Here is a 27944-nt window from a genome sequence, read left to right as displayed (position 1 = left end):
TGCGATGACATCTCTGTTTATTGTATTATAGATGCTCATCTCATTTGCACACATTTTTGTTTCGTTTTTTTTACATTTTATCGTGTATTTCTGTGTCTTGTATCAACTCTAAGAAATTCACATTTACACAATGCATTTTACATTAGTAGGTAAGTACAAGTGACATTCAGCATTTTCGGGAGCAGGTGCTCATCCATCTGTATCAGCCAACCTCCCCATAGATTTCATGTTACGGCAGATTACATGTGTGGTAGCCTCTGCAATGGAGGTACATAATGAAACTCACTGTACATGCAAAAACCTCTGCACAGTAGAGCTGATTCCTATTGACTAATAGCGTATGTGAGTTTTGGAGCAGGAGTCTCAGGTGACATGTGTATGTTTTTGTCATGCTATATGACCCTATTAGTTGCCAGTATTTATAGCATGTCAACACACAGCATGTCTTCATTGGCAACCTGTGTGTATAAGTCTCTTAACATTGGTGCCAGGTTTATACAGTTTGCTTGAGTCTCCTAAGGTCGTCTGACTTACTAAAAACCTTCATTAAAAATACACACAAAATCATAGTATAAGTGAAAAAAACTGCAAAAAAATATATAATCATACTTCTGAACTTAAAGACACCTGACACTGTACACAGGCACTTGAACTGTGGCACACTCTTTGAGTGCATTCATATTACTTCTAGTAAGTGCTACAAAATAACATATCAGTTAGAAAAAATACTCTAAGAAGTGTAATACTATTCATAATACAACCCGACAGGAAAACGTAAAGACAAATGTACAACAACAGAGTGAGGGCAAACCTGAACCTCATCCTTGAGTGTGTCTTGCATATTTCTGTTTATATTGGGGTCGTACATTCTTCCATTGTGTTTCTCACTTCACGAGTTGCAGGAGAAAGAGAATAAGTCTGTTTTGGGTGGATGAGTGGGCTGCTCGAGGGTCGATCGGACCTCGTGGGGAGACGGGAGTCGAGGAGTTTTTTTTTTTTTCTTTGAATCAACACTCGGGTCACTTAAACTGTGGCAGCGTCTGCTTTTAATGTAAAGCTGCCACAGCTAGGATCAGGATGAATCACACCAGCTCTCTCAGCAGAGGAGTGAATCATACTGTCTGTGTGTGTGTGTGTGTGTGTGTGTGTGTGTGTGTGTGTGTGTGTGTGTGTGTGTGTGTGTGTGTGTGTGTGTGTGTGTGTGTGTGTGTGTGTGGTCACATTACATGCCCACATTATTTTAACTGACTTGAGATGTTGGCGGCCATGTGACCGATGCATGCAGCATCACACAGGATAGAATGACTCACTTTCTGTCTTCATGACATTTCTTATCTATCGCTCACTGAACTCTACAAGCTCTGCTGAACGCGTCTTGTCTCTTGGTTTGAACACGTATTTGCTTCCTTTACCAGAGTAAGCTAAGCTGTTGGCAGTAGCTTTATATTTACTGTATGGGATATGATTATTTTATTAATCTTCTGATCTAAGTCTGACGAAGAGAGTGAAAGTCATCTGCGTAGTAGCATATCCACCCGTCTCTTTCTACATGTTCTTACACAACAGCTGCTTTATATCTGTACCTGCCTACCTACCTACTCCATCGTACATCTACAGGTTGTTTACAGAAACCCCCTACAGGTGTGTTGGTCTCCTTTTAAGTCGCACCACAACAAGAGGGACCCTGAGAAAAGTATGTACCCCTGTCGGAATGGCTGCAAAAGCAGTGCAGTCGAACTCAACTACAGTATACTTCTTTTACAAGACATCTATCTATGTTGACTGCTTTTACAGTTACTGCAAGCAGCGGGAGGGAGGGAGGGAGGCAGCATAAAAGTGGTGATCAAAAGTGCCACCCTGCCTTGCAACTAAGTGCTTTTATATCGCCATGGAGATACAGTAAATGTTAATGGCCTCGGACTTGGATAAGAGGTCCGTAATGTCATGCCGAGGCTTCAAAGAGGGCTGTTGTCCGCGGCGTCAATCCCGATGAGAAGTGTCTGAGCTGAGCCGAGCAGAGGGTAAATGAAGCTGAAACCCTGAGGTAATTACTACCTGCCTGCCGGGACGTCTCTCTAATGGGCCCTCGTGTTGACATGAGTGCCGCCTGACGATGCATTAGCGCCTCAGCGCTGTTTATCAGGCTTTATCACGCAGACGGAGCTTTATGCAAGACTGTAACAGTGAGTGTTTAGAAGTGTGGTGGTGTCAGTGAGCTGAGGATAGTGAGAGGAGTTTGCCTCTGAGGGGTGTCCCAATTTCCCCCTCAGTGGGCGTAAAGAAATGACAGATGGGATTCCGGTTTGCCCATTTTTTTCAGGACAGAATTCATCTGTTTAACGAGCAGCTCTGTATAACGGATTTACCGTTGATTCGCTTCCCCCTCGGACACCGTCGCGGTGAGTCAGCAGAGCTCCACAGTCCAGAGATGTTTCTCTCGTGTTGCACATCCAGGCTCCACAGAGGACCGTGGAGGCACCCTGCTGAGTCAGCAGTGTAACTCGAGCCACAAAATGAAAGTAATGCACCACAAACAGGAGACAAACATTGGGCCGTGTTACATTATAAGCGTGAAATTACTGAAAGACAATCCCTGGAGTCGCTGCGATGGGGTCTGTGATGAGTGCAGGAAGAAGGAAATAGTTGATTACCGAGCGGGCTGCACAGCAATCGACCTTTCTTCCCAAATGTGAGTCGCTTGTATCGGTCGGTGCAGCCAATCTCAAACAGTGACGCAAACATTTTACAAGACAACATGCCATGAAATGCGTCGGTGGCGAAACGATAAAAGAACAAGGAACTTCAGAAGACGTTGGTGACTCACGGCTCCCCCGCTGCTTTTTGTGTCGCAGACGACGACGGCGGTGGCGGCGGCGGCGGCGGCGGCGGCGGGGGGTCTAATGGATTGAATCCTCTGGAGAGAGACGGAGGATTATCAGAGAGTGGTACGCCACAGAGGAAGATGAGGAGGAAGGTGCACAGGAAAAAAGAAAGAGGAGATGATGGAGAACCTTTCTGCCTTGTTCACCATTCAGGCACATATATTTCATGGATTATGGAATTAAGGGGGAAATGGTAACGATTGAAAACCACGTTGGCAGTTAGTGAGAGTCGTGTCAATATTAGCGCTGGAGTAGTCCGTTACTACGAGATGAACCGGCATATACCTCTGATTATGTATCTGCAGCGACGTTGGTGCAGATAGTGGTTGGTATTGCCGGAGCGGTCGTGTCCAGGCACACACTGATTGATAGAGTTGAACTCTATATGCAGGGATGAAGAGTCACACTGTGGCCCAAAGGTGCTGGGGCCGGGGGGGGGGGGGGTCCATACAAGTCAAGTCTTTGCTCTGTGGCCACTTCAGTTATGAATCCCCCCCCCCCCCCCCCCCCTCCCTCTCCCCAAGGCTTTCTGTTTGGTCCACGGTTCAAGTCTCCACTCTCCTCTCCCCGTCTTCAGTTCTGACGCCTCCTCCTCTTCCTCAAACTTCTTGGGGAGCTGTGTCAGGCTGGGGGCCGCCATCCACCCTCACCACTGTGGAGAGAAAGTGAGAAGACAAATGTCAGGCTCTGGAAGAGTACACGGGGGATGAGTGGGGATATTTAAATCAGCGGTGTTTCATTTTCATAATGAGCCCATAGAAATAGAGCGAGAGTAGAACGGACATTCAGCTGTTAGCCGTGGTCATTTGACTAATTCAAAAGAAAATGGCGATTGCTGTCAGTGTTTTCATAAAATGTCCTCTCTAGCTGCGAGGCAACCGAGAAAGTGCACATTAGGCTCTCCATGCGGTCACGGGTTCTTAGCAATGCACTTAAAAATGGCCGCCGCGCCGACCATCCAGCCATGTAGAGTTGTTCTCCTCACGTTGTATTTCTATGCATGGACCTCTTTCTTACTCACACAATTATGCATATTCTCAATTCTTCAGTTTCCCACTGAGCAGCTCCATTACAGTAAATGAGAAGACCTTTGATTTAGGGCACCTTGAATAGCTTCTGAATGTTTTTAATTTGAATCCCTGCCCACAAAGATTATAACCTCCTATCCACCAAAACCCTGTCCTCCTGCATGGAGAAACTCTGAACCCCGTTATAGTCACACTTTTCCCTGCAGGGGGCCCTGTGGTGTCACTCACTCATCTGAGCCTGCTAAACCGGAGTCATTAGCCGGACGAGGGTGGGAGACAAATGTCCTCATTTCCCACAAACCTCTTAACCTGCTGTCAATTGAGGGAAGCCATGGAAACGCCTCGGGAATGCAGAGGCGTTCCTGAGAGGACCCCCGAGTCCGGTGGGTGTTCTCTCGTCTTCATCAATGCCACGTTGTGCCAGCGAAGTACAAGAGGGTTTATTTTAACTCTTTAAGAGAGGGGGGGGGTTCTTTTGTCGACTCATAACGTCATACCCCCCCCCCCTCTCCTGCTGTTTTCTTTCCCTTTCCCATCCTCAAAACCCATCTTTTTTTCCCACACATTGCCGTGGTATAAAACACACTTTGATTACTAGACGCTGCCTCTGTGCCCGCTGTTTATATATCCGAATAGATCCTGTCCAGTGACGGCCACAGTCCATAGCACTCCTCCCGCTTGCTTCCTGTTCCACTCTACAGGCTTCAGCAGTGACAAAGAGCAGAAGGACACTGATGCTGGCCAGTGCACAGCCATCTGTAACGCGCACACAAGCTCAGGCGTTCGCACAGTGGCCTGCACCTGCTCTTCTACCTCAGTGCTACATTCAGTGCACCTCATATTGGAGGCAGTGCTGATGAAAGTGGTCACGTGGCTGCTGCCCGATGTCTTTCAGTCCGACCTCATTCCAAGAATCAATACAAGCTGTCTTTCACCGAACCAGCTCAAGCTGTTTCTGAAATGTGAACTCCCAGCAAAGCTTTGTAACCGACTTCTTCTTCTCTTTCTTTCTTTTTTTTTTAATCAGCCCGAGGACTCAGGCAGTCCTGATTGGACCCTAAGCCCCGATAAAAGCTTTCAAATTTGCTGATTGGGATTTAATTTGAGATGATTTCTTGGTAATCACAAGCTTAACAGACATTGGGATTGTTTTACTAATTTGAAAAATATATTGCTTGTTTTGTTTCCTTACTTATCGCTCGTTGGGGACAGAGCTTCATTGCACAACCTATTTAATTTAATTTCCATTCAAACCTCAAATTCCATGTCCAGATTTTAAATCAATGGCCCTCTGGGCACAGACACATAAAGGTCTTCAGCCCCCTTTTTACCTAAAGTATGCACTATGTAGCTGTTTTATGCATCAGAAAAATGATCTAAAATAGAAGAAAAATAAATATTTGATCCGACTCTGCAGATTGTGAAGCATCAGGGGGCATTAACATGATTGGGACATCTCTGCCTTTGGCTGAGCCTTGTAACTTTACAACAAGAAATGCTACATAAATATTTACAATATGACTTTGTTAATTATTTCAGACAAAACTACTGATTTTACTCTTAATTCCGGTGTATTCAGAACTGTATGCCTGCTGCTGCTGCACGATTCTCAGCCAGTTATAAAGCCAAGAGAAAATTCAAGATTTCTCCAATAACCCTGCTTCAGTTGGTTGTTTGACTGATATTGCCTCGACTCCATTTTGTGTAGACGGCGGGGGTCAAACTCAGGACAGGGATGCACGGCATGCACGGGTGATGTGAGCGAGGGCTTGCAGTCTAAATCGAGTTTAATTTTTAAACACATTCAATATGCACGATCCAGGGGGTGGGGGGTGGGGGGGGGGGGGGGGAGCAGGCGGGGAGGGGTGCTGCACAGATAGACGGTTCTTTTTAATGGAGATGAGCAGACCGAAATGAGGCCGAGCACCCTTCACGCCGGAGCTCCCACCAGTGAGTCATGCAGGGAATACCCTCTCAGTCAAAACAAGGGACAGTTTCATTGCTCTGTTTCTCTCTGTAAAAGGCTCATTTGATTTGTTTTGACTGGACGTGTTACCGTTGTTTTAGTCGGCAGTAAAAATATGGTTCATTGGAAACAGCAAACCCCCCCCCCCCAGGGATTATCGTGGATTTATTGTGCTTATTCTCACCCTCTCGCGTATTTTATCAGAACCAGTTGGTTGTGGAAGAACCAACGGACCCCAGCGTGAGAGCCTTTGCTGCCCTTTTATTTTAATGGCTTCCGCACCCGCTGACGGTGCTAATGCCAATTAGCACGTGCTAAACGCTGGCGCTGGATCAGCTTTTGAAAGGAAGCGAGACCAGGCCTGGATCCAGTCTCGTAGCACCTGCTAATGAAGCCGATCGGTTAGAGAGGCGACGGGGGTTAAAGGGGCAGTCGTCTTCTTACTGAAACGAGGCCGATTTGTTCCTCCAAAAGAAATTCCTTCTTTTCTTAGACGTGCAGCGGGGTTCTCATTTGTTTGAATGGAAGAATGAAGAGAGAGACTCAAACACAACACAAAAGCTAAATAAGCTTTTCCCAAGCCTCATTAGAACGTAATGGGTAACCCTGAAAAGACACAGTCATGTGGATTGTTAGAGGGAGGATTTATCAGCTGTTTGGCTTGTTAGCACATTATTATCCCTGTATAACTATATTTAGGCTTTAGTGTAATTCACAGTAAGACCGGGAAGGAAACACAAGAGATCCTGAGAGAGAAAGTCTGGGAGAGAAGCATGAATGACTGAATGAATAACAAGATCATGACCGAACTTGAGACTTCTTCTTCAGGTAAAAAGCCTCTCAGGTTTACGTGTATAGATCGAGTGAGTGCGCTGGTTTCATCTCTTTAACGTGAGTGCTATTTGAGTATTGAAGGAAGGTAGACTGCTCTGGGGGTCACATCTCATTCCTGCCACACTCGCTTTTATTCTCAGAGCTGTAAAAGGTTATCCTCTTTTTGTATCGGTGCAGACTCCACATGATACACCCGGCTTCTTTTTGTGTGTGTGCTGGTGCTCGGTGTGAGTGATGCTCATAGGTCTGAAATATATAGTCCCCAACAAATGCACTATTTCCTCCGGTTTGAGTAATGTTTTATAAAAGCTACAGTTCAGAAACTACCTAGTCTTTTTTTGCAAAATGAAAGTATATATTTGCGGCCCATTTTCTGAAAGACCTTCAGTATTAACTCTTTTTTGTAGGATTTGTTGACAACACGATTTTTTTTTTTTTTTTATATGATTAATCACAAGAGATTGGATTATTTTGCAGAATATTTTATTGCCTCTAAAAAGCAATGAATCGAATCAGTTGTTTTCCCTCTTGATGCAGTAAACTGAGATCATAGTAAATTGCTTTACAATAGATCAGCAAAGTTCAAGAATGCTGTTTTTACCCCGACGAGCCAGACGTTATTTACAGAGTTAATCTCGCGTAACCTTTTAGATTCTGTCTGGCTTGCAAGACTACGTCGCAAAGTTGGTCCCACAGACATCCACCCGAAATACTTCACGAGTCAAAGAGAGACGAATATAGATAAAGAGGAGTAGGGAGAGTAGTAAAGGCACATATAGATCAAACATCTCTTGCGTGGTCTTTAAATGTTCTGTACGCTAATATAGAAACTCTGTCAAACATCTGTCAGCGCTGAATTCTTCAGCCTCATATTGATGGTGTACCTCAACATGTGTTATTAGGAGGCATACAGCCAAACTAATGTTCAGTGTCCGCCTCACATTCATGTTACTACCGGCTCCCTAAATCATAATCTCTACATTCCTTCAGTTTAATCCATCATGCGTGTAAGATTTGGCCGCTCTCGGCTGCTGGGTGTGAATCCTGCTCCGACGTCGTATATTGTGTGTTTGATCTCCGTCACCAGAAATGTGTTGCCCTGAGGAAAAGGCTTGCACACTGCTGGAGAAGCAAGTAGAATCTCAGCAGTGTATCCTGATGTAATCAATAATGACAGCTAGTATATATCATGGTGTGAAGGAGGAATGTACTCGGACCTGGATGAGTGTCTTTTGTTAGGTTTATGTGGTGAATATGATCAAAATGATAACATCTGCTCTGATTGCATCGTACAATGTTAATCATTACATCAGACAAAACCTCTCAAACATCTAATATACAAACCTAAAAAAAGAACTGTTTTGCAAATGATTGCACAACCACTAAACCCGATTCACTACAATCATATTGGATTGTCCCCCAGGCCTAATGAATGCTCGTGAAAACAAGAAAATTTGATTCTGATTCAAAAGAAATGAAGAGTGAGTTTCCCGCTTACCGATCTGTTCCTGTGTGCGTGAGCGTGAAGGCTGAGCCTGGACTTCAGCCTGGGCCTGCTGCTGCTGCTGCTCCTGCAGACTCTGACTGTCCACCGAGATGCCGCTGTCGCTGTGCAGCTTCTCTCCCTCCGGCGTCACCATCTGGTTGCTTGTAGCCGCGCGGTTGTTGGCTGCCTGCTTGTTCTGCTTGCAGCTATTCCACCTGTGGAGAAAAAGGTGTCGCGTCAGAGGAAGATGACTATCTGCTCAATATGATGCAGTCGTGCGAGCCTATCTGTAGTTCAATATTTGGATTTCACAGCAGTTATGAGCGATGAAGCAATAACTGATAAGGGAAAACAACATTTAAAATTATTGCTGTCAGATATTCGGAGCTACCGTAGAGGAAAATAAAATCTCTTTATAAATCAACAGTCGCCCGCTAGAAAGGAGGAACATGCTTTATATACCTTTATCTGTAATCAAGATAATATATTGTCGTTTGTCTGCAAATAGAAAACTACAATAACACAGTTCAAAAACAGCTTAACAGTTCTTTACTGATGCTTCTCTTTAAGAGGATGAATGACTCGCATACCAATGGTTGAAATATTCATGAGGTATTGAGTGATACTGTGCAGTTAACACCTCCAAGAGTTTACTTGTAAAATATTGTGTGTTAGAAAAATTCACATAAATTGCAGTCTGTTTTCTGCATGACGACAATTACATGAGGATTATGAGCCAGATGTGTGCGTGACTCTACTGATAAACCCTGGTCGGTGCCACTAATGAGCTTGTTGACTTGTTTCAGACGCTTTTCAGCCCCGGCTTGTATCTGTCTGAGTGCCTGCATGCATGTGTGGTTGCATGTTCCTCATTAATGTGTGTGTGTGTGTGTGTGTGTGTGTGTGTGTGTGTGTGTGTGTGTGTGTGTGTGTGTGTCCCCTCTGTAATGCATTAAGTGTTGTGACCGTCTTTCTTTTTTTGTGTCCAAAAAACTCATTGTGGTACATTCGAGTGATTCTCTAGAAGTGGGTCAAAAGCTCTTTGACCATCACAGGCCTGAATATTTCAACAGGCACCTTACTAAAGAATTTTCGCCCAGGGCAACATCTGTCCCAGTCCAACACCACCCACCAGACCACTATCTCCATCACCCTCTTCGTCCTAGATTTTATTGTGGATGATGTGCAAAAACCCAATTGTGTTGATGTCTTTAGCGCACAGCAGCTTCTCGTCTCGTTATTTTCTACCAACTGACCTCTTAAAAACGATGTAGGCCACGAGGCCCACCACCACGGCGGCCAGGATGGAGCAGTAGATGGGGATGAGGTTTTCGTTGAGCCCGTGGCCGAGGAAGCGCGGAGAGCCAGCGCTGGACGTGGTCGTCTCTCCAGGCACCGGGCCGTCTGAGCCGTCGGGGAGGAAGTAATTGGTGAAGGAGGGTGGAGACGGGCCCATATCGGAGGTGGGAGCAAAATATGTTGGGAGGAGAGGATCTGTGTGGGAGAAAAGGGAGCATCTGTGAGAAAACAAACACGCCTTGATACGACTCAGAAAGAAAATAACTTACGTCTGCAGCCACGCTAGCACCTCTGTGAGTGCCTCAAAACTGTACTTAAGTACGGGACTTGAGTAAATGTTCTTTAAGCAGCTATAACGTTAACCATGTTCGCCATTTTAGTTGAGTGTACTTCACCAAAGTAATGACAGTACATTTCATCCTCGGAAACATGACGGTCTGTACCGAATGTTATGATGATTCATGTTCCTGTCAACCTTTTTCTCTCGCTAGAGAAAGAATTCCGAGGATCAGCAAAGTTGTTAAGATTCATCCTCTGGGGACCGTGAATGTCGGTACAACATTTTAATCCACCCAGTAATCGTTGAGAGATTTGCGTCTGGGCCAAAGTGATGGACCAACATTGCTTGTTGGGGTGTAGTCATCAAGTCCCCAACCAGATGTCTTCTACGCTGCACACATGCGGCAGCTGTTTCTGATGAGACAGATGGGTTCTGGCTGAGTTGCTGAGTGCAGAAAGAGAAGGAATGTTCCTCGACGAGGGAGGGGGGGGGCAAATATCCGTCACCCACCACCAGCCCACAACAGGCCCTGCACGCCAGGTCTCTTCTCACCACATCCCCATCTTTGGGGATCTCTGCACATTGCATGACATCAAGGCCATATGGATCAATGTAGAACAAAGTCCGGGGCTTTAGAGAGGTCATCACTTTGAGTGTAGCCTTTGCTGAGGCCAGAGAGGCAGGAAGGCTCCGTGCTACTGGATGTGTCTGGTTTCTATCATAGCAGAGCCTGGAGAGAACAGTCATTTTCATAAACTGTCCTATTTCCGCTTTCTTCGTCAGCTCCATTAATGATTCAGTGTAATTTCCTACGTTGCAGCAGCCCCGTGCCCACTCTGATGGGCATGACTTGTCCTTGAAAACACAGTTTATCCATCAAATCTCTCCTACAAGACCTGTCATATTATACTCGTTTTGAAGAGTGCTTTAGCTAAAACTGCAGTGATTCTGTCAGATGGTAGAAAGGCTCAAAGAGCAGTCTGCAGATTAGTCCCCTCCCTCAGGGTATAGTGCAGCAGGCCGAGGAGAGGGCCCGTCCAGCCAACGCCAAAACTCCTCTGAGCTCAGCAGCCTGGTGGGGATGGAGAATGTGCAGCCTGGTTCAGATCTGAGCCTGTGATTCCCAGCAGAACCTCAGGCTGCTCCTCATTAACTTCGTACTGGCGCTCGCAGGATTAACCCTGCGGAGACTCCCGAGGCTTCCTTCAAGGCCGAAGACCGGAACGCTCTATATATAAATGTTCGGGGTCGTCCTTCTTTACAACTGTTCTGTTTTTAGGGGTTTAACTCTCACAGTGTGATGGATAAACCCAATACGGTTATTACAGACAGGGAATCGGATTACTAACACGTTGTCTTGTAATGTAACCACATTCTATTCTTCATTACTTGTATATTTTAAAGCATGGCGGAATTTTTGAAACTGAGAAATGGTTCAAAGGGTCTGTTCTCACAAATGTATTTTCTCCTTTTATCTCCAATGGCATCTACTGTAGGCTAGCACTGCGGATAAGTTTCTACACATTGATTTGTTGCATAATTTACACACGGTTACTCGCTTTAATACTCCGATGGGACCTTGATGGGCAACTTATGTGGACACATTTGAAGAAAAAAAACCCTTCTGCTGGGCGTTAAGCGTCCACGTTGGCCTCTGCGTCTGCGCGGTGATGACGGGGCATTCCTGCCTCCCGGAGGGGGGATTAGTTTACTGAAATGCTAGAAAGCATCTTTCACGGACAGAAAAATACAGCACATGTGCGTGCCGTACTTAGAAACAGAAATAATGCAGAGGGCTATTTACAGCGGGTGCTATTGATTCGGATCCGTCTAAAAGGAGGGCGCGCTCGGAGGAGTGGAACATCGGTGTCTGTATTACATGCGTTTCTTGACCTTTCCTGGGATGTAGTCAGGTTTCCTCAGCTCCGCTATACATCATCCAGCTAATGCACGGCCCGGCTAATGGTATTAGCAATGCAACACGAGCTTGCAAATAGGATAAATTGTGAATGGGGAGGTGTGAAAGTGTGCAGGCGGTCTGGTTTGTCAAAGAAGCCTTTCCTTTACCACACACTGAGATATCATTCATCCGGTGCTGCCGTTAGCGCCCGTCTTTGGTGCAATGACTGTTTTCTTCATGCAGATGTAGTTATGCATCAGTCGCACCTCAGGACTCGCCGTAAATTGTCTTTCTCGGTCTGAGCCAAGATGACAGCTCTCCTGGGAGTCTGCTTCACATAACACTGACTCAACACAGAGCTACAGCTTAAGTACAGTGTACGACGTCTTTATCGTAACTCCCCCTCTTTCCTCTCCAGTTCTCTGGCCTGATGTAGAAAACACGACTGGCTGTAGACTAAAGGATAAACCTGGGCCTCCAGAGGCTGCATACCTCAGCTGGAACAGACTGGGAGCTTAAAGGCGGCGGTGGAGCTTTAACAATTTTATTTTGGCTTCAGTGGGTTTAAAACACTCATGAAACAAAATAAAACTAGCCCGGGATTTTACGAGCGTGGGGCTGTGTGCGCGCAGGGAGATGTGTTTATTAGCGGGGTGTGGACGAGAGGGGGGGAAGAAAAAAAAAGATTTAATTTTTATGAGCCATTGAGGTCTTTATGGTGAAGTTAACCCCGGGGTCCCGTACAGAGGTTGGTGTCTCGGCTTCTGCCAGTTCAGGGTGGAGATGAGCAGCTTATCGGGCACATGCACAATGACCTCTTTATCAGCCGCCAAACACTCCGTCTCTCTCAGCTCAGCCTCGGTCTCAATCTTCCCCTGTGTTTGTCGCCGGACGCGCGCACATCCATCACACACCCACACGACAAATTATTCAAGTGAGCGCTCTGTCTTCTATTACGGAGGGTTAATAGGGAGAGCGGAGCGGAGGGCAGACAGAGAGGCAGAGTGTTAGGAGAGAGCGAGGAGGGGGGTGCAGATGAACAGAGGAGCTGCTGTAAAGTGCTCTGATTAGCAGGAGCAATTATACTGCAGCGGTGAAGGCGCTGAATGCACACTTCCACCACTTCGCTAGCCCGGCCACTCGAGGGCCACTGTGGGAAGAGAGAGAGAGAGAGAGAGAGAGAGAGAGAGAGTGCAATGAAGGGAGGAGGGGTGAGTGTGATGAGCGGGGTAATGAAGAGAATAAAAAGTCTTCCTTTATCTGTTTTTTTTCATCTTTTCTTCTCTTTTTCTCGAGGACAAACACTCGAACAGACCCTCAATACTTAAATGGAAATCTTCTCAACTGTTGTGAACAGAACCTTTTAAGAAAAAACTCTGCCGAGGCCAAACGGATGGAGACTTTCGATAAAAGACGCAGGAGGTGTTTTCAATTTCAGATCAAAGAGATTCACACATGTGCGGTGTCCGGAGTTTAATGAAAAATGTACATGTTGAAGCGCACTTGGCAGAGGGAAGAGCGTGTGTGCGCGCGCCAAGTTATCCCGCTATCAGCTGCATTGATTTTTGGATGCTCATGAAAATGTGACTCATTGTGAGTTTGAAGCTGGAGAGGACCGTGTGTGTGTGTGTGTGTGTGTGTGCGTGTGTGTGTGTGTGCGTGTGTGTGTGTGTGTGTCCTGCAGTCGACGGTGTGTGCTCATAGAGGTCATTCAGCGAAACCTGAGCGCGAGCAGAAGAAATCCCAGGACTCGAATCGACCCCTCAGCATAGAATACCAGCACAGCACATATGCTGCAGCTCTCCGCTTCTTTCTCTCGCCCGCTCTCTCTGTCCGTGATTGTATCAAGTAATTGACACTCAGTGACAGCTTGATATGAACTGGGGATTTAGGGATTTGAAAATACCCCAATCACATCTTTTTACTGAATGCAGGAGAAAGAGAGCGGGAGAGACAGCAGGATAGGAATTAGATGAAATGAAGCCTTTTTTTTAAAAAAAAAACATTTTAAACCACTGCTGATCATATTGTGCACAAATTTAAGAATTTATGCAAATAAGTTACAAAGAATCAATTTCTTTGTATTTTTGTATCAAATTCCAATTTTTACTTGTAAATCAAAGTATGACATGTTCAAACATAAGCTAGTACTGACCATTCCAACCAATAATATCAAGGCGTCCATCAATCAATCTGCAACTTTTGGCAAGAAGGGAGGTGTGTGTGTTGAATTAGCTACACTATAAGCCCGCCCACACTTCTTAGCAGTCCAACCAAATGCAAAGGATTTGATTTAAATCCCCAGGATGAGAATCCCAGCGAGCAGCTTCCTGTTTGCTGCAGAAAACATATCTGCATGCATCATAGACCACCATGGAAGGCCTGGAAACATCATCACCACCACATGCGACTATACAGCCATTACCCACAGGCCCGCTGGTGCAGCATGACAGGGCTCTCCTTTCAAACGGACGTCCCACAAGGTCACTTATCGTGCCGTCTCCAGTCGCAACCGTCACTGCCGCTACATTGCTATCGCTTAGGACGAGGCGGGTCAAAGGTGAGACCGGCTGCATGGGTGGGCGCTAAATGGGCAGCAAAAGGCTTTATTAAAGGCCTACTGTACATCAGATGCGTCTCGAATACAGTCGATGTTCTGCTTGTTTTAAGGAGCATAGGGGGCAGTTTTTCTTTTTATGGCTGTGCGTCCTGTCCCGTGACAGCCTCGTGGGTCTTTCAGAGTGGACATATCTTCCTCCGAGGAACATTCACTAGACTTCTACATGACTGTGCAAGAAGCAGGAAAAAATAGTCATTCCTGGCATCTCACCATGTGAAATTTGGTTCACACACTTGCTTCCAGCACTTCTACAGAGCTTCCAACTTCAAATTTCATGCATGATTCAGAAAGTTTGAATACTGCAGGGGTGATTTTTTCTTTTTTTTTTCTCATGTCCTTGCTTCTATTATAAACACAAAAAAACAACAAGGCAGAACTTTGATCTTAGCTTGAGCCGGCACAGGTGTGGACATTTCCAGGTGGAAAGGACAATTTGGGTATTCCACTCCACTCCATCATGTAAAGTTGTAAACAAGAAGAAGAGCATACCGCCATTTAATATGTGCTCAAATACTTCAGCCTGGACCGAACAGGCAGAGGGAGGCTTCACATTGCCATCATTCATCATGATAAAAAAAACTGCAAAATGCCTTTTGAGGATGTTTGGTACACGTGGAAGGAAAGGTGGTAAATCACCGTCTATGTTATTAGCCCTTCTTCCACCTCATCTACCGCTCCTGCTCTTATCTTTCCCTCGTCCATTACTCCGCTATTACACTATTAAAACAGGAATTTACACCCTCCATGCGCCGCTGACACATCCTCTGTACTACAACAGGGTGTTGACAGATTCTTGAGGTTCGTTAACTTTGTGGATCCAAATACCTGCCACAGCGTTTATATGCCGTTAAAATCCCAAACCGAGTCGGCCTTGGAAAGAGAAATATTGCAGCTCAAGTTTAAATCCCAACATTTATACAACAATATTTCGATGTTCATTTAATGATTATAATGCACACAGCAGATCGATAAATGCCCTACATTAGTGCTCCTGCTATTAAACGCTTTCGTCAAAGCATTTAATCACACCGCAACGTATAAGTGCCTCTGTGGCTCACATGGAAGGAAAAGTGCTTTTCACCGGAACAGACAATGACCACAAACTTCCACTGAAGTCGGGGCTGTTGTTGAGAAAAGGTTGTTTTTGTTTCGAGTTCACTTTGCACTCCTCCCTTATCTGATATTGCTTTAAAAATCGATAGGTTTTTATTAGGGAAATCGAGAGCAATGCCACGGAAGACATTTTTACCTCCCAGATTTGAGCCCCGTGGCCCCCTGGTGAGGTCAATTTCACGCCCCGTCCGGCATGAGGGAATTTACAGCTTCCTTGGTAATAAGCTGCCTCGACTCGAGACGAGCAGCTCGACTCTGCTTGCGTGTTTCCTTCTGCTTTGTGGGAGAGCAGATTATTCATTGTCTCTGTGTTGACACTCCAGCAGTCTTTGACCTTTTTAATGCTGCAGCTTTCAACTTGAAAACATGACCGACACAGACCTCTGACCTAGCCTGTTCCCACAGACGCATACGGGAGTCACTGGAGGCTGGTTCCAATGTGAGTGAGACATATATGATGGCTCCTAAACAGCTTTGAAACTCCTGACAGCCAGTGCGCTTTATGTGCTCTGCTCTTGATCTCTTAGGAGGGTGCTGTCACTGCTTACCATTCTGTCGCTGTTGGAACAAACCGGTGGATTTGGCTGTTTGGCTCGTGGGAACGCTGCCGTTTGAACTCTGATACGGACCAAACAACCACAACAAGACGGCTTGAAAAGCATCTACTTTATTTATGGAGTCGCTTAATTAAATTGCAGTGACCACATGTAACTAGCAACTGTCCCTCCTCATTATGTCGGAGTACAAACAGCTTTGTTTTTGTCCTTTCTGGCTGTCAGTCATTGTTTATGACAGGGCAGGTCCAGTTGCAGGCTTAACTAATAATAACTAATAAATACATATTTCTTCATGAGCTCTTTGTGATCACCAGAGAAAACCTGTAATTTGTGCAGCATGACTTTGTTTTAATTAGAGCTGCAACGAATGATTATTTTCAAAATGAATCGAAAAATTGTTTGGTTTCAAATCACTTGTTTTGTCCGACCGACAGTTTAATTAAAACCTAAAAATGTTCAGAAGCTGGAAGCAGATGATCATGTTTAGAGACATTTGTGCTTGGAAAAATACTACTTCGATAAATTGACCGTCAAAGTAGTAGCCGAGTTTATGTGACACTGATGACAAACAATGACCGTCACCCAAACTGTCCAATGATTGATGTACACGTCAGTCATATGAGTTCTTGTTAACCCCTCCTGGTTTGTGTGTAATAAGTCAGACAACAATACCATCCCTTTCTTTTCTGTGGTCTGGAGCAAGTTTGCTGAACTAAAGGTGTGATAGTGTCCTGTGTGTGTGTGTGTGTGTGTGTGTGTGTGTGTGTGTGTGTGTGTGTGTGTGTGTGTGTGTGTGTGTGTGTGTGTGTGTGTGTGTGTGTGTGTGTGTGTGTGTGTGTGTGGCAGACTTACCGTGACAGACGGAGTCCCTGTTTGGTGTGCACTCAGACAGCTGGATCTCACTGTCCTCATCACAGATGGTGCAGGGCAGGCAGGGGTCCAGGGAGCTTTCCCGGTCCGAGTAGGTATCGTCGATGCACTCTTCGCACACCGTGTCGTGATCGTGTTCGCAGTGCGAGTACACGCCCTGGCCTACCGGGCACACCGTACACGGCTCGCACTGGCCCAATATCCCGTCGAAGAAAAAGTTGTAGTTGCAGACACAGATGGCGTCGTTGGAGTCGGTGCAGGGCGTCTCCATCCGCATCAGGCCGGTGCACTCGGTGCAGGGCCGGCACTGCTCTGTGAGACTGTAGGCCTCTGAGAAGGTCTCACCTGCGGATGAGAGGACAGGTCGAAGGAGACGAGACGGAAAAGGGAGAGGAAGGAAACGAGGGAAGGGGCAAAGAGCACAGGAGGTTAGAAGAAGGAGAGAGAGAGAGAGCAGGAATTATGAGGGGATAAACAGGGATAAACAGTGAGTCTAATGACATTAATCGTGTTTACTGCACATTCATTAGAAGGGAGGACACATTGATCCACTGGGCTCTTAGTGATTTGTGCTCCGGGACAAGAAAGGTGCTCTTGTCAGGGAGCGAGTCAAAAGCCTGCTGTGCTCATTACGATATTGATCCCAACGTGTTTGTGCTGCGCCGAGTAAACTGCTTTAATCTCAGTCATACACACAGAGTGAAGTGCAGGTGCATCGACATGCTCACGCTGATGATAAAGACTTGTTTAGTATACCCAAGTGATCAAGCAATTACTCTGGTGTATGTGTAGACTTAAGAGAGTGTCAAGCAGCCATTGCCGTTGAATCTACTGATGTTAGTCCCATTTGTACAAAAGAGAAATATTTGTTTAAAAAAAAAAGATATTTTGAATTGTTTAATTTGCAAATGATAAGGGTTTACTTTTCTTGTGTAGAATTTTTATTCATATAATAATTAGGACCAATAACTACCTCAAACATTTATTGCATCTGATTAGTTGATACTACTCAATTAGCATTGTTGTTAGCATTAGCAAGTATCAGAGTTCCAATAGTAGATGAGTGTGAATGGAGACTGTGCAGCCATGCTAGCAGCTCGGTGAGGCTGCATGAATGCTGATGTTAGCATGCTAACATTAGCATGCTAGCAGCTCGGTGAGGCTGCATGAATGCTGATGTTAGCATGCTAACATTAGCATGCTAGCAGCTCGGTGAGGCTGCATGAATGCTGATGTTAGCATGCTAACATTAGCATGCTAGCAGCTCGGTGAGGCTGCATGAATGCTAATGTTAGCATGCTAACATGCTTTCAGTGACTAGCATTCTGCTGTTTAGCAGGTATAATGTTTAACATTTTCACTCTCTTAGTTTAGCGTGTTAACATTCTAACATTAGCTAATTAAAAAGAGGTTATTGACTTTATCATCTGTAGATCATGAATGTTTGTACATTTCTTTATTTCAATGCATCCAGACTATGAGTGCTTGCATGGCTAAAAGGAATGTTTTAGTTCTGGTTCGTGTCAAACATTTGTTCAACCCTTCACAGGGTTTGCACTTCTCAGACGGGCAAATGTCGATCTGCAAACTGACTGTGTCCTTTTTCTGTAAGGATGTAAAAAAAATAAATGGCCATTACAAAGAACAACTCAACTGCATTATATTGATATTATTTTGAAGGGTTGTGAGAAGAAGAGATGGCAGACCACAGCTGACTTGTGTTGAACAGAATGAGGTAGAAGCCTGCTGCTTTTTAATTACTTCAAACACTTCAGATTTGCTCTCCAGGAACGTTTACATCGGGAGGATTCAGGGGAGTTCATCGCCGAGGAAGTGACGACCTCAAATTAGTTTATTCTTACACTGAGAGTTCCTAGGGGCTCAAAGTAATCTATTAATATTACATGTTCATATAGAACTATTCTCCAATATAATTGGATGCCTGCTGAATTATGCATACAGTGAGGGGGGGGGGGGGGGGGGGCAGTGAGTGTGTTTTAGTGGTTGACTGAGATGGGAGTGGAGTAGAGAGGCTGACAGGGAAATAAATCTACGGCTCAGATGCAACGTGTGACGTTCTACTCCCTGCTGCATGCAGAGAACATTAGAGGGGAGTCAAAGTGCAGCGGGACGTTTAGCATCCATCCAGGTTTCACAATGTGAGATGAAGAGATAAGAATGCATGTCGAAACACATTGACTGCTTCTGTCACTCTCCATTTCACAAAGTGGAGCAGATAGCAGGTTAACACTGGTTTTGAAATGTCCTTAGTGGTTAAACGTTCTTCGTCTCAGCGTGAAATAAATCATCCGGACTGGGTGTAACCATGATTATCGCCACAAGACTGCGTGTGAGACGTTTTTTTCCCTCTCTTATCAGCGTACGCATATGTCTGAGTGTGTGTTCCATGGGAAGTGCTTAGTGGGTGTCGTGTTGAGCTGCAGCATATTGTCAGTGTGAAAAGCCCTGCAGCAATGTCCCAGCACTTTGCTTTGCGTTGTAAGCGGCTCTGGCAAGCGAAACGCTGGCACAGACGGAAGCTCTAAACACCTTGTAAACAGCAGCGCGGCTTAGAAGCCGACGGTGGAAGCTGTCACATTCTGCAGGCAGACGGAGGTAATGATATAGAGACAGGTAGGGAGCAGACCAACGAGTAAGGGGGGGGGGACGCTTGATTTGCTCCAAGGAATCTCGTGACTGTTTGCCTTGATGGGAAACAGTCTGTGAGGGTGGGCTGGCGAGCGAGAAGCACAAAAAAAACATGATTTAGAGATCAAAGTGTTGATGGAAGGGGAAATGGAGCAGGCAGGGATGTAAGTGAGTTCAGTTTCCTCCTCGGATAGAAACACACACACACACACCATCTGATTTAGTGTTTTATCTCTTCTCTACCTGGCTTCACCCCTTGCTCTTATTACTGTCTGGAGGCAGAAGTGATAAAAGAGAGCGACACCGACTAAACGATCCAGACGCGGACAAATAACGGGCCTGAGAGGTTAATGATTATTTGAATTAGTGAGCTTGAAGCCTTTGTTTTTCTTTGCAGTCAGGCTCAACCGGCAGAGCTCTGCTCATTCATTTCAATTATCCCACAGCGCGCAGGCTTCCTTGGCCAATTTTAACTCGCATGCATGAGCCCCTTCCCAGTCCATGTGTGTGTGTAAACAGGTCTAAATGCGACCATATGCACCGAGAGGAGTGTGTGTGGTTTGTGTGCGTGTAATTTAATGTGTCTGCGCTTTCATCTGGGGGCTGTAAGGAGAAAGTAAAAGGCCACCGAGGATCCGGTGGAGAGTGTCCTCTTTAATAAGATATGGTCCTTTTTCCTAATTGTCCCCAACTGAGCGATGACCGGTTCATCTCAGCAATCGAAGTTTTCATGTTCGGCAGTAAAAAACAAAAAAAACATCCATAGCAAAAGGGAGATGTGGGGATGATGCACTTAGAATGTGCCACTTCAGCCCAGGAAGACCCCCCCCCCTAACGCTGATGTGTTTCGGTCCCATTAGTGTCATCAATAATGTAGCTCTGGATGAGCTCCACAATCAGCACTTAAGGTGTAAGCTTTTAGCGACGATGGCCATTTCTGCCACTCCGCAGCGTGTCGGGGTCCACCTTTCAGTGGAGGATCCATTTCCCCCCCCCGACCCTCCGCTGACTGCGGATAAACCATTTGGAAAGCTGCGTGGCGGGTTTATTTGTCTTTTTGAACGTGAAACATTTTTGTGTGTAATTATCGCCGCGCTTCATTGGTCCACTTAGCTTGCCTCCAGATTTGAAACAGGTGTTTTAAGATACCGCCAAAGCTATTATTAGGAGACCAAAGGAGGGAAGTTTGATCCAACAAACGACCGTTGCTTTTTGCATCTTGTGCTGAGCTGTTGTTTTTATGCCACGTTAGGACGTAGCTTCGTCTGAAACCGCCACAGAGGACCTGCTCGGGGGAAATCTCCATTTTCCTTTTCTTCATCCCCTCTTGATCCACCGTTGGAAGCGATTCTTGGCGCTCTTGTTTCAGCCCTCACCAGACGAGGCTGTGATTCTACTTTCCTTCCTTCCTCTAAATCCCCAGTGAGCGCCGGTCCAGTCGGCCAGCAGCTCTCCTTAAACGCTATTTCGCCTCGCGAGGCTCTGCCTTTTGTTCTCTCAGATCTTCAGTCAGTTTGCAGGGGCAACCTTTTCTGAATGGTTCACTAAGTGAGGCAGGTCCGGTTGTCTTGTCTCCCATGACGGCGGCGAAAAGTGGAAGAGACTGATAAATATTTCAGCGCTGCTGACGCTGGCATTCGTCCCAAGCCGGGATCGGGAGGCCATGAAGAAGGGGGGGGGGTTGCACTGACAGGAAGTGGGGAATTAAGGGGGGTCGTGGTAAATAAATATTCACCCATATTTACCATGAAACAGGAAATGGATGTGTTGCATTCTCCTCTTCAATTATTAAAACCTGCACTTTAGAAAATGTATTCATAGCTTTGGTTTTCCAAATAAGGTCAGTGTTTCAGCCTCTAACTTTATATAAATCCCACTGGGAGTTATTGTAGTGTGTGTGTGTGTGTGTGTGTGTGTGTGTGTGTGTGTGTGTGTGTGTGCGTGTGTGTGTGTGCTCCTGTGGGCCTCAGGTACGTTCAGATTTTATCTGCTAAAACAAAAACAATATTGAAACCGAGGAAAATGCATTCGCACCGGAAATTGAGAGCAACCTCCTGGGTATTTGAGCTTAATTGTTGAGTGTTTATCAGCGGTGAATACCACTCCTATGCTGCAGAGCAAGATAATTGTTCTCTGATAAGAGGCACAATAGGCTTTTCAATATGGTTTAATTAGCTGGATCAAAGGAGGAAAGATGCATTGATGTAACAGTATGCATGATGAATGAGGCTATCGTGCCCTTTGGTGCTTGGCTGTCTAATACCATTTTATCCGTTTAATACAGACGATGAGTCATAGCAACAGTGAGGAGGGGGGGGGGGGGGGGGTGTTGGCTGAGAAAAGTGAGTACAGGATGGAGAAAAGAGGTGACACGACTAGAGTTGGTGGGATGAGGAATAAATTAAAAGGAAAAAATAACTTGAATCCTGAGGGCCAGCCCACATAATAGGAAAATGGAGCTGTGGTTTCCCATCCACGCATTGTCGGCCACTGTTGACGACAGGAATATGACATGCGAGAAAAATTCCTCATGACGTCAAATGAAGGATAAAGTCCAGACGCTTGAGAAGCTGCAGCGTGTTTCTATACAGACTCCAGGCTACTTCACTCAACCAATGTCCATCTCCAGTCCGTCATATGCAACGTTTGATGATGACTGTTAATCGCCCTGCTCACTCTCCACCTACTGGTGAGACGGGATATTTAACACCGATGCAAAGCACGACAAGCCCGCTTTGTTTGTCTCTTTTATTTTTTGCACAAAAACCCATTTTTGCCAATTTCACGGCACTACCTTTTCTACATTGACACAGTTTGACAGAGTTGGTTTTTTGTGAAATTGACTCTCGGCCCTTTTTCTTATTCTTTTCTTTTTTTTTCACCCTGTGGCACTGTCGCGCTCTAGATGTAGAGAATTGGCTTTCTGACCCTGAACCCATCGCTGCAGCTCTCGAGTTCCTCGAGGCGAAGAATAGAAACTTCAAAGCGGTGAAATCAGACCAGACATTGAGATTCTTAATAACATAACACAACACAGAGATTAGCATCTGTTGTGCAAAGAAAGTTCAAGGATAATCAGAGTCTCACTTTCCTCTGGACAAAGAGCGTTCCTGCCAGCCTGAGTTTAATCACAAAACGACATCCAGTTGACGTTATTGTACTTCAGTGTTAAAAGACTGTTTACATGCACCATTTGCAAGTGTTTACATGTGGCATGTGTGTGAGTGGATTAATGCAATCAATCAATGCTGGATGGAAAGTGCACTCCAAACGTCTAAACAGGACTAATTTGGGGGTTTCTGCTCAGTGTCGGTCCCTGCAAGGTCTCAAAACTGACAGGATTAGCGCGAGCTTTCAAAAGGGAGGAAGACGTGCGGCGTTTGTCTCGTTGCGATACTTCAGCTTCCTGCTGAACTATGCAGCGATGTTCGTGACCTATACTTTGACGTTTTTTTTCTTTGCGCTCTGACACGCACCAGCATCTTAAAGGGCAAAAAGAGCTGCAGGAATGTGACGCGGAAAGACGACCAGGAATCGAGCAGGACCACATTTGTTTTGCAGCATCGGCTCTTCTTGTCCTCGTCGTTCTCGGGGATGTTGCGCTGTTGGTTGGCGCCTCTCCAGCCTCTGTAGAGCGAGCGCTAATGGTTCACAGCCCGGGCTGAGCTGCGAGCGAACACATTTGGACCCACTTACGAGCATGAAACATATGAATTCCTACCTTATTCCTTTAGGATACTCGATGAGGGCAAGCAGACACTTCGTACAAATTGGACAAAAAGGAGTTTGTTTTGGCTTCGGCGTTCTTTTCGTTTGGAGTTCAGGGCCGGAGCTGGCATCAAAGGCTCAGCAAGTGAATGTGTTTGTATAAATGAAGATGACGTAAGTGCAGAAACTTTGCATTAATCGGGTGTGAGCGCGTGTAATGCTGGTGAGGACATGCAGCTTACATGTGTATACACTGTATTTTGATTGTCTCCAGATTGAATGTTATGCTCTTACGCGCGACACATTTCAGGAAGTGGGGTTTCTGTAAAGTCAAGTTTTTAGCATTTTTAGTGTTAAAGTTGCTATTAAAGGGTCAGTTCGCTCCAATTAGACCAGTTTATAACTTGTAACTCCTGTTAATGTTTTATCACATGGAAGGGAGATGGTTGCCAAGTAAGATTCGACCGAATTAAGTTGCTATTGTTCGAAAGGAGAATCTGTTTATTGCTAAACTATTCGCCAAAATAAACTTTGGTGTTGCATTGTGAATATGTGAATTACATAGCATCCTAATTGTAACTAATAGCTTTATTAATAGTTAATAAATAACTCACCATGATTTTATTATAGATTACTTATAAGACATTAAAACAACTTTTCTGCTAGTTTGACTCCTGTCTGTTATTTTCTATTATTTGGTAGAAAGTCTGCAGTTATAAATTATAATAACATTAACAAAGGGTTAGTTCAAGTTTGTTCCATATTTCATAATACATTGTTAATAAATGTCAACCATTAATAAACTATTTGTTACAACTTACGAAGCCTGTATGCCTTATCAGAAAGTGGTACCAGTGTGTTTTCATTGATCAGAGTGCACAGTCGTCTTAACTTTTTAACTCTATAACTTAATAAAAAAGTCTCCACTCACTGTCCAAACACTGGGAGCAGACGGTCTGCGTGGAGCCACATTTCTTCACCACTCCCTCTCCGGGTGGACAATCCTCGCAGCATTCTCCATTGGTGGTGTACTGGCCGGACTCGCAGGCGACCTGCACCGCCCGCTCCGTCTTAGACGCCAACGCTAACGCCACCTGGCAAACGGGGACAGCAGTACAGTGCATCAGAGCGGCACTTTCTCACACACACACACACACACACACACACACACACACACAGCACAGGGCCGCTGAGACTTAAACATGCACAGCACAACAAATTGATGAAGATTACTGCCAGGTGTCTAACCTGTTCCTTAAAATCCAAACGCCATCAGTAATTCATCATAAATAATGTTGTCTCCACCTGTATTGGACACACTTTAAACAAGTCTAAACTGCCCTAATAGCTCCCCTGAAGGCACCTCAGCTCTAATAGTAAACGTATGACATGCTCAGTCCCAGGCAGTTACCATAAAATCCTGTGTGTGCGCAATATTATACATATGCCCGTCCTAATTACTGTCTAAAGGTGAGAGGAGCTGTGAACGTCCACCCCTGCTTCCGATCAGCATTGGCACACACACACACACACACACACACCCTTGTTCTACTATACTTGTGGGGACTTTATCATGCATTGAATTGTGAATAGGTGCACATACGATTTTACTTAATTCAAAAGATGTTTTTGCACATTAAGAAGCCGCATTTTGTTTAAAAACTGTTGCAGAGTAACACGAAAATACGTAATTAGAAAGACTACACACCCAACAGTGGCGTGAGTGACGCTGAAGCTACGTACTCTGATGTAACGCTGCTCGCACCAACAACGGGTCTTGCTCGTTCTTTCGCTTCCCGGCTGATAAAAAGTATCACTGGATGGAACACATCAGGTAAGATGATGCATTTGTTTATGGATATAGCGAAGTTACCTAGCTAGCTAGCAAGCCAAGGTGACCACCGTGTTGGTGATGCACATTGTGCGAGACGAGATATAATTCACTCAGCAAAACTAAATGATACGACGACAAATTTATGACGAACTGCGACTTTCTGGACTCGCAAAATGATCTTTTGAATTCACATTTCGTATTTTGCCGTTGACTGCAGTAGCTACATTTTTTCCGTGGGGGGACACCATAATGGGCGGGACTTCGCCTCTCGATTTGCATATCAATCACAGATGCACATGTTTACTTAACGCCTTACATGCCTGTACTGTAAATACACATGCATTCGCTGTATGTTTCACTTTCCTCCTAAACCATAAATCCATACATGGGTCAGTTCGCATTTCTTTATCCTGTCTAATCTGTTATCACTTCCTCCCTCTCCCTCCTCTCTTGTTGCATTTCCTCAGTCCTCTCTGATACAAATGCCACGCAGCTCTACTGGCAAAAGAACTGAGGCTTGTTCCACTGGTGTGTGTGCAACAATGTTAAATAAAATAATTCATATCCAGACGTTTTCGAACAAAGAAAATCATTATCCTGAAACACTTTCATGTCCTGTGGCTCTTATTATGTAACGAGCAAATGCTCATTTCCACTTAATTCACATTTGCTGAGACATCAGTTCAATCTTTCCTCTCTCTCTCTCTCTCTCTCTCTCATTCGTCCCTCTCTCTCTGTTGTCTCTGCTTTCATTCAGAAACAGATGTACTGAGCAGCCAGCAGCTCTCTCTCACTCTCCCACCTCTTGCGCAACATTTCCTCCCTTTCTGTCATCCCACTTTTTGCTCTCTAGGTGCATTTCTCCTCCTTGCCTTTACAACCCATCTCAGAATCTAGTTGAATATATCATCAGGATTAAAGTCACGTTTTTTGTCTGCAAAAATGAACTCTGGCTGCAGTCCAAAACCTCAAGAGGTTCCCTCTTGTATCTGCAGAGGAAGGATTCATGTCCCTAACTCCCTTTCCTGTGACATCTCCCTGGAATATCGCTCAGCGCAAACACAGATTAATGGCAAAATCAGCAGTAGATTGGTCCACCAGCAGCAGGAACATGCATCCACACTCAACAACAACAACGTACCCAGCTGTGGATGTGCCTGGTTTGTACTCTCCCCAATTTCATGGTCAATTTGAGAGTTTATTTCTAAATTTAATTCGACCAAAGTGCAGCCGACCGTCGCCACCCTTTAAACCAGCTGTCATAACAGAGTGTCCCCTCACATCCAGGGCTGTTCACATGATGACTGAGCTGCACAGCCCAATTAGACCAGCTGCTGTGGACATACCAGAGAGCCGGGAGGATGCGTCCTGTCTGCTCTGTGCTCCGCCGTCTTCCCATAATCAACTTTGTTCACATAATCGGAGGAGCCTCATCTTTCATGTCAAAATCAGCCGAACAAGTAACGGCTCATGTCGGATGGGAATTTAATAAATCAATTTACTCTCCATGAGCTGCAGCGTCTTTATCTCTTATTTTAACGTCCCAGATTTATCATTAAAAAAATTAGAAGTAAATTACATCGTCTCATTAATGCTGTTAAAAGTCTGGCTGCAGGCGCCTGTCAGCAGACTGCTCCTGGATGTCTGGATGCTTTCCAATGTGAAGCAGAAATCTAGCTTTTCCAGAAACGAATCCCAGCAGGGATGTCTAACTTTTCCTCCCTGGATGAAAACCAAGAGGAAGGTGTGCGTGTAGCTGTATGTGTATGTGTGGAGCTGGAGGGGGAAATAATGTACCCTGGGCATAATATCACAAGCAAATCACTTGTTGTTTAGCTGCATGCAGCACCTGCAGGTTTAACAGTAAAAAACGGCACATTGGTCCTTTAATAGGTTATGGCTTTTATAGAGGGAAACACCACATTGATGCAGTTCACATTCAAACCCTGTTCAGAATATCATAGAAATATCATAGACATCACAGGGGGGGATGATAAACGCCTTGCAGAGCTCTGAAGTTCAGAAAAACTCGCTATAAAAAGGTCCAAGCAGGATTATTAAAGGAATATTATAGCAATGTCATAAAAGTCTCTATGGGATGTCCACGCAAATTAAGAACCACATTGGATGGAAATGTTTAAAAAAAAATCATATCGCAAAGTGCATAAGGTCCCCAGAAACTCCCCTACAGTCTGTCTACGGAGTTTAAAAAAAAATTAAAAAGTCAGCAATATGCGAATATTTCGGCAAACGCGCTCTAGTTACTGCTGACTGGATCTACTTACCAAAGCGCACACGGTCACCAGCGATAAGGTAGTAGTCATCCTGCGTCGCCTGCTGGAGTCACACAGAAACGGGTGTTGAGCAGAGAAGGCAGCGCTAAGTGGAGGAGGAGAGCCGCTCAGCAGGAGTGCTCATTTTATTTCCAGCGACAGCGGGTTTTTATCAATGAGTCCGCACCATCACGAGTCAGTCCGGGACCCTGTGGACTGGAGTCAGATGCGGCTGTCGGTGTACCCCTCAGCACCACCACACAAGAAGAAGAACAACAACAAGAAGAGGAGGTGGAGGAGGAGGAGGAGGAGGAGGAGGAGGAGGAGGAGGAGACCGTCCTGTCCGGAGTGCTGCTGCAAGTGCAATGCGGAGGAGGAGAGAGGAGAGAAGAGACGTGTACCCTCCAGTTTATTACCCTGATACTCCCGCAGTAAGACTATACAACCTGCTTCTCTCTCTCCCTCACTCTCTCTCTCTCTCTCTCTCCCTCTCTCTAATCTCACGTGAGGTCCAACTGTAAGCAAAAGTGACATAAAAATGATTTACATTTATTGTAAAGGACCAACATTAATGTCTGACACACTTTGCAGCATTACGAACGCTCCACTCATCTCTGAGCTGTTTTTCCACTTAAGCTTAATGCT

The 27944-nt window shown here is 45.3% G+C and overlaps 1 protein-coding gene across 1 annotated transcript; it reads right to left on the bottom strand.

Annotated features, from left to right (window-relative positions):
• On the bottom strand, positions 1 to 27936 carry ngfra (nerve growth factor receptor a (TNFR superfamily, member 16)). The gene is made up of 6 exons (XM_076085755.1): positions 27312 to 27936; positions 24124 to 24286; positions 16818 to 17180; positions 9453 to 9690; positions 8209 to 8411; positions 1 to 3534 (listed from the first exon to the last, which is right to left on the bottom strand). The coding sequence occupies exons 1-6, from the start codon at positions 27348 to 27350 to the stop codon at positions 3482 to 3484; spliced, it is 1059 nt and encodes a 352-aa protein (XP_075941870.1). The 5' UTR covers positions 27351 to 27936; the 3' UTR covers positions 1 to 3481.
• Positions 27937 to 27944: the final 8 nt, after the last annotated feature.

This window comes from Anarhichas minor, unplaced genomic scaffold, assembly GCF_050575085.1.
Source record: "Anarhichas minor isolate MPS153535 unplaced genomic scaffold, ASM5057508v1 ptg000007l, whole genome shotgun sequence".
Classification (NCBI taxonomy): Eukaryota; Metazoa; Chordata; class Actinopteri; order Perciformes; family Anarhichadidae; genus Anarhichas; species Anarhichas minor.
This window is presented reverse-complemented; position numbering and strand designations above follow the sequence as displayed.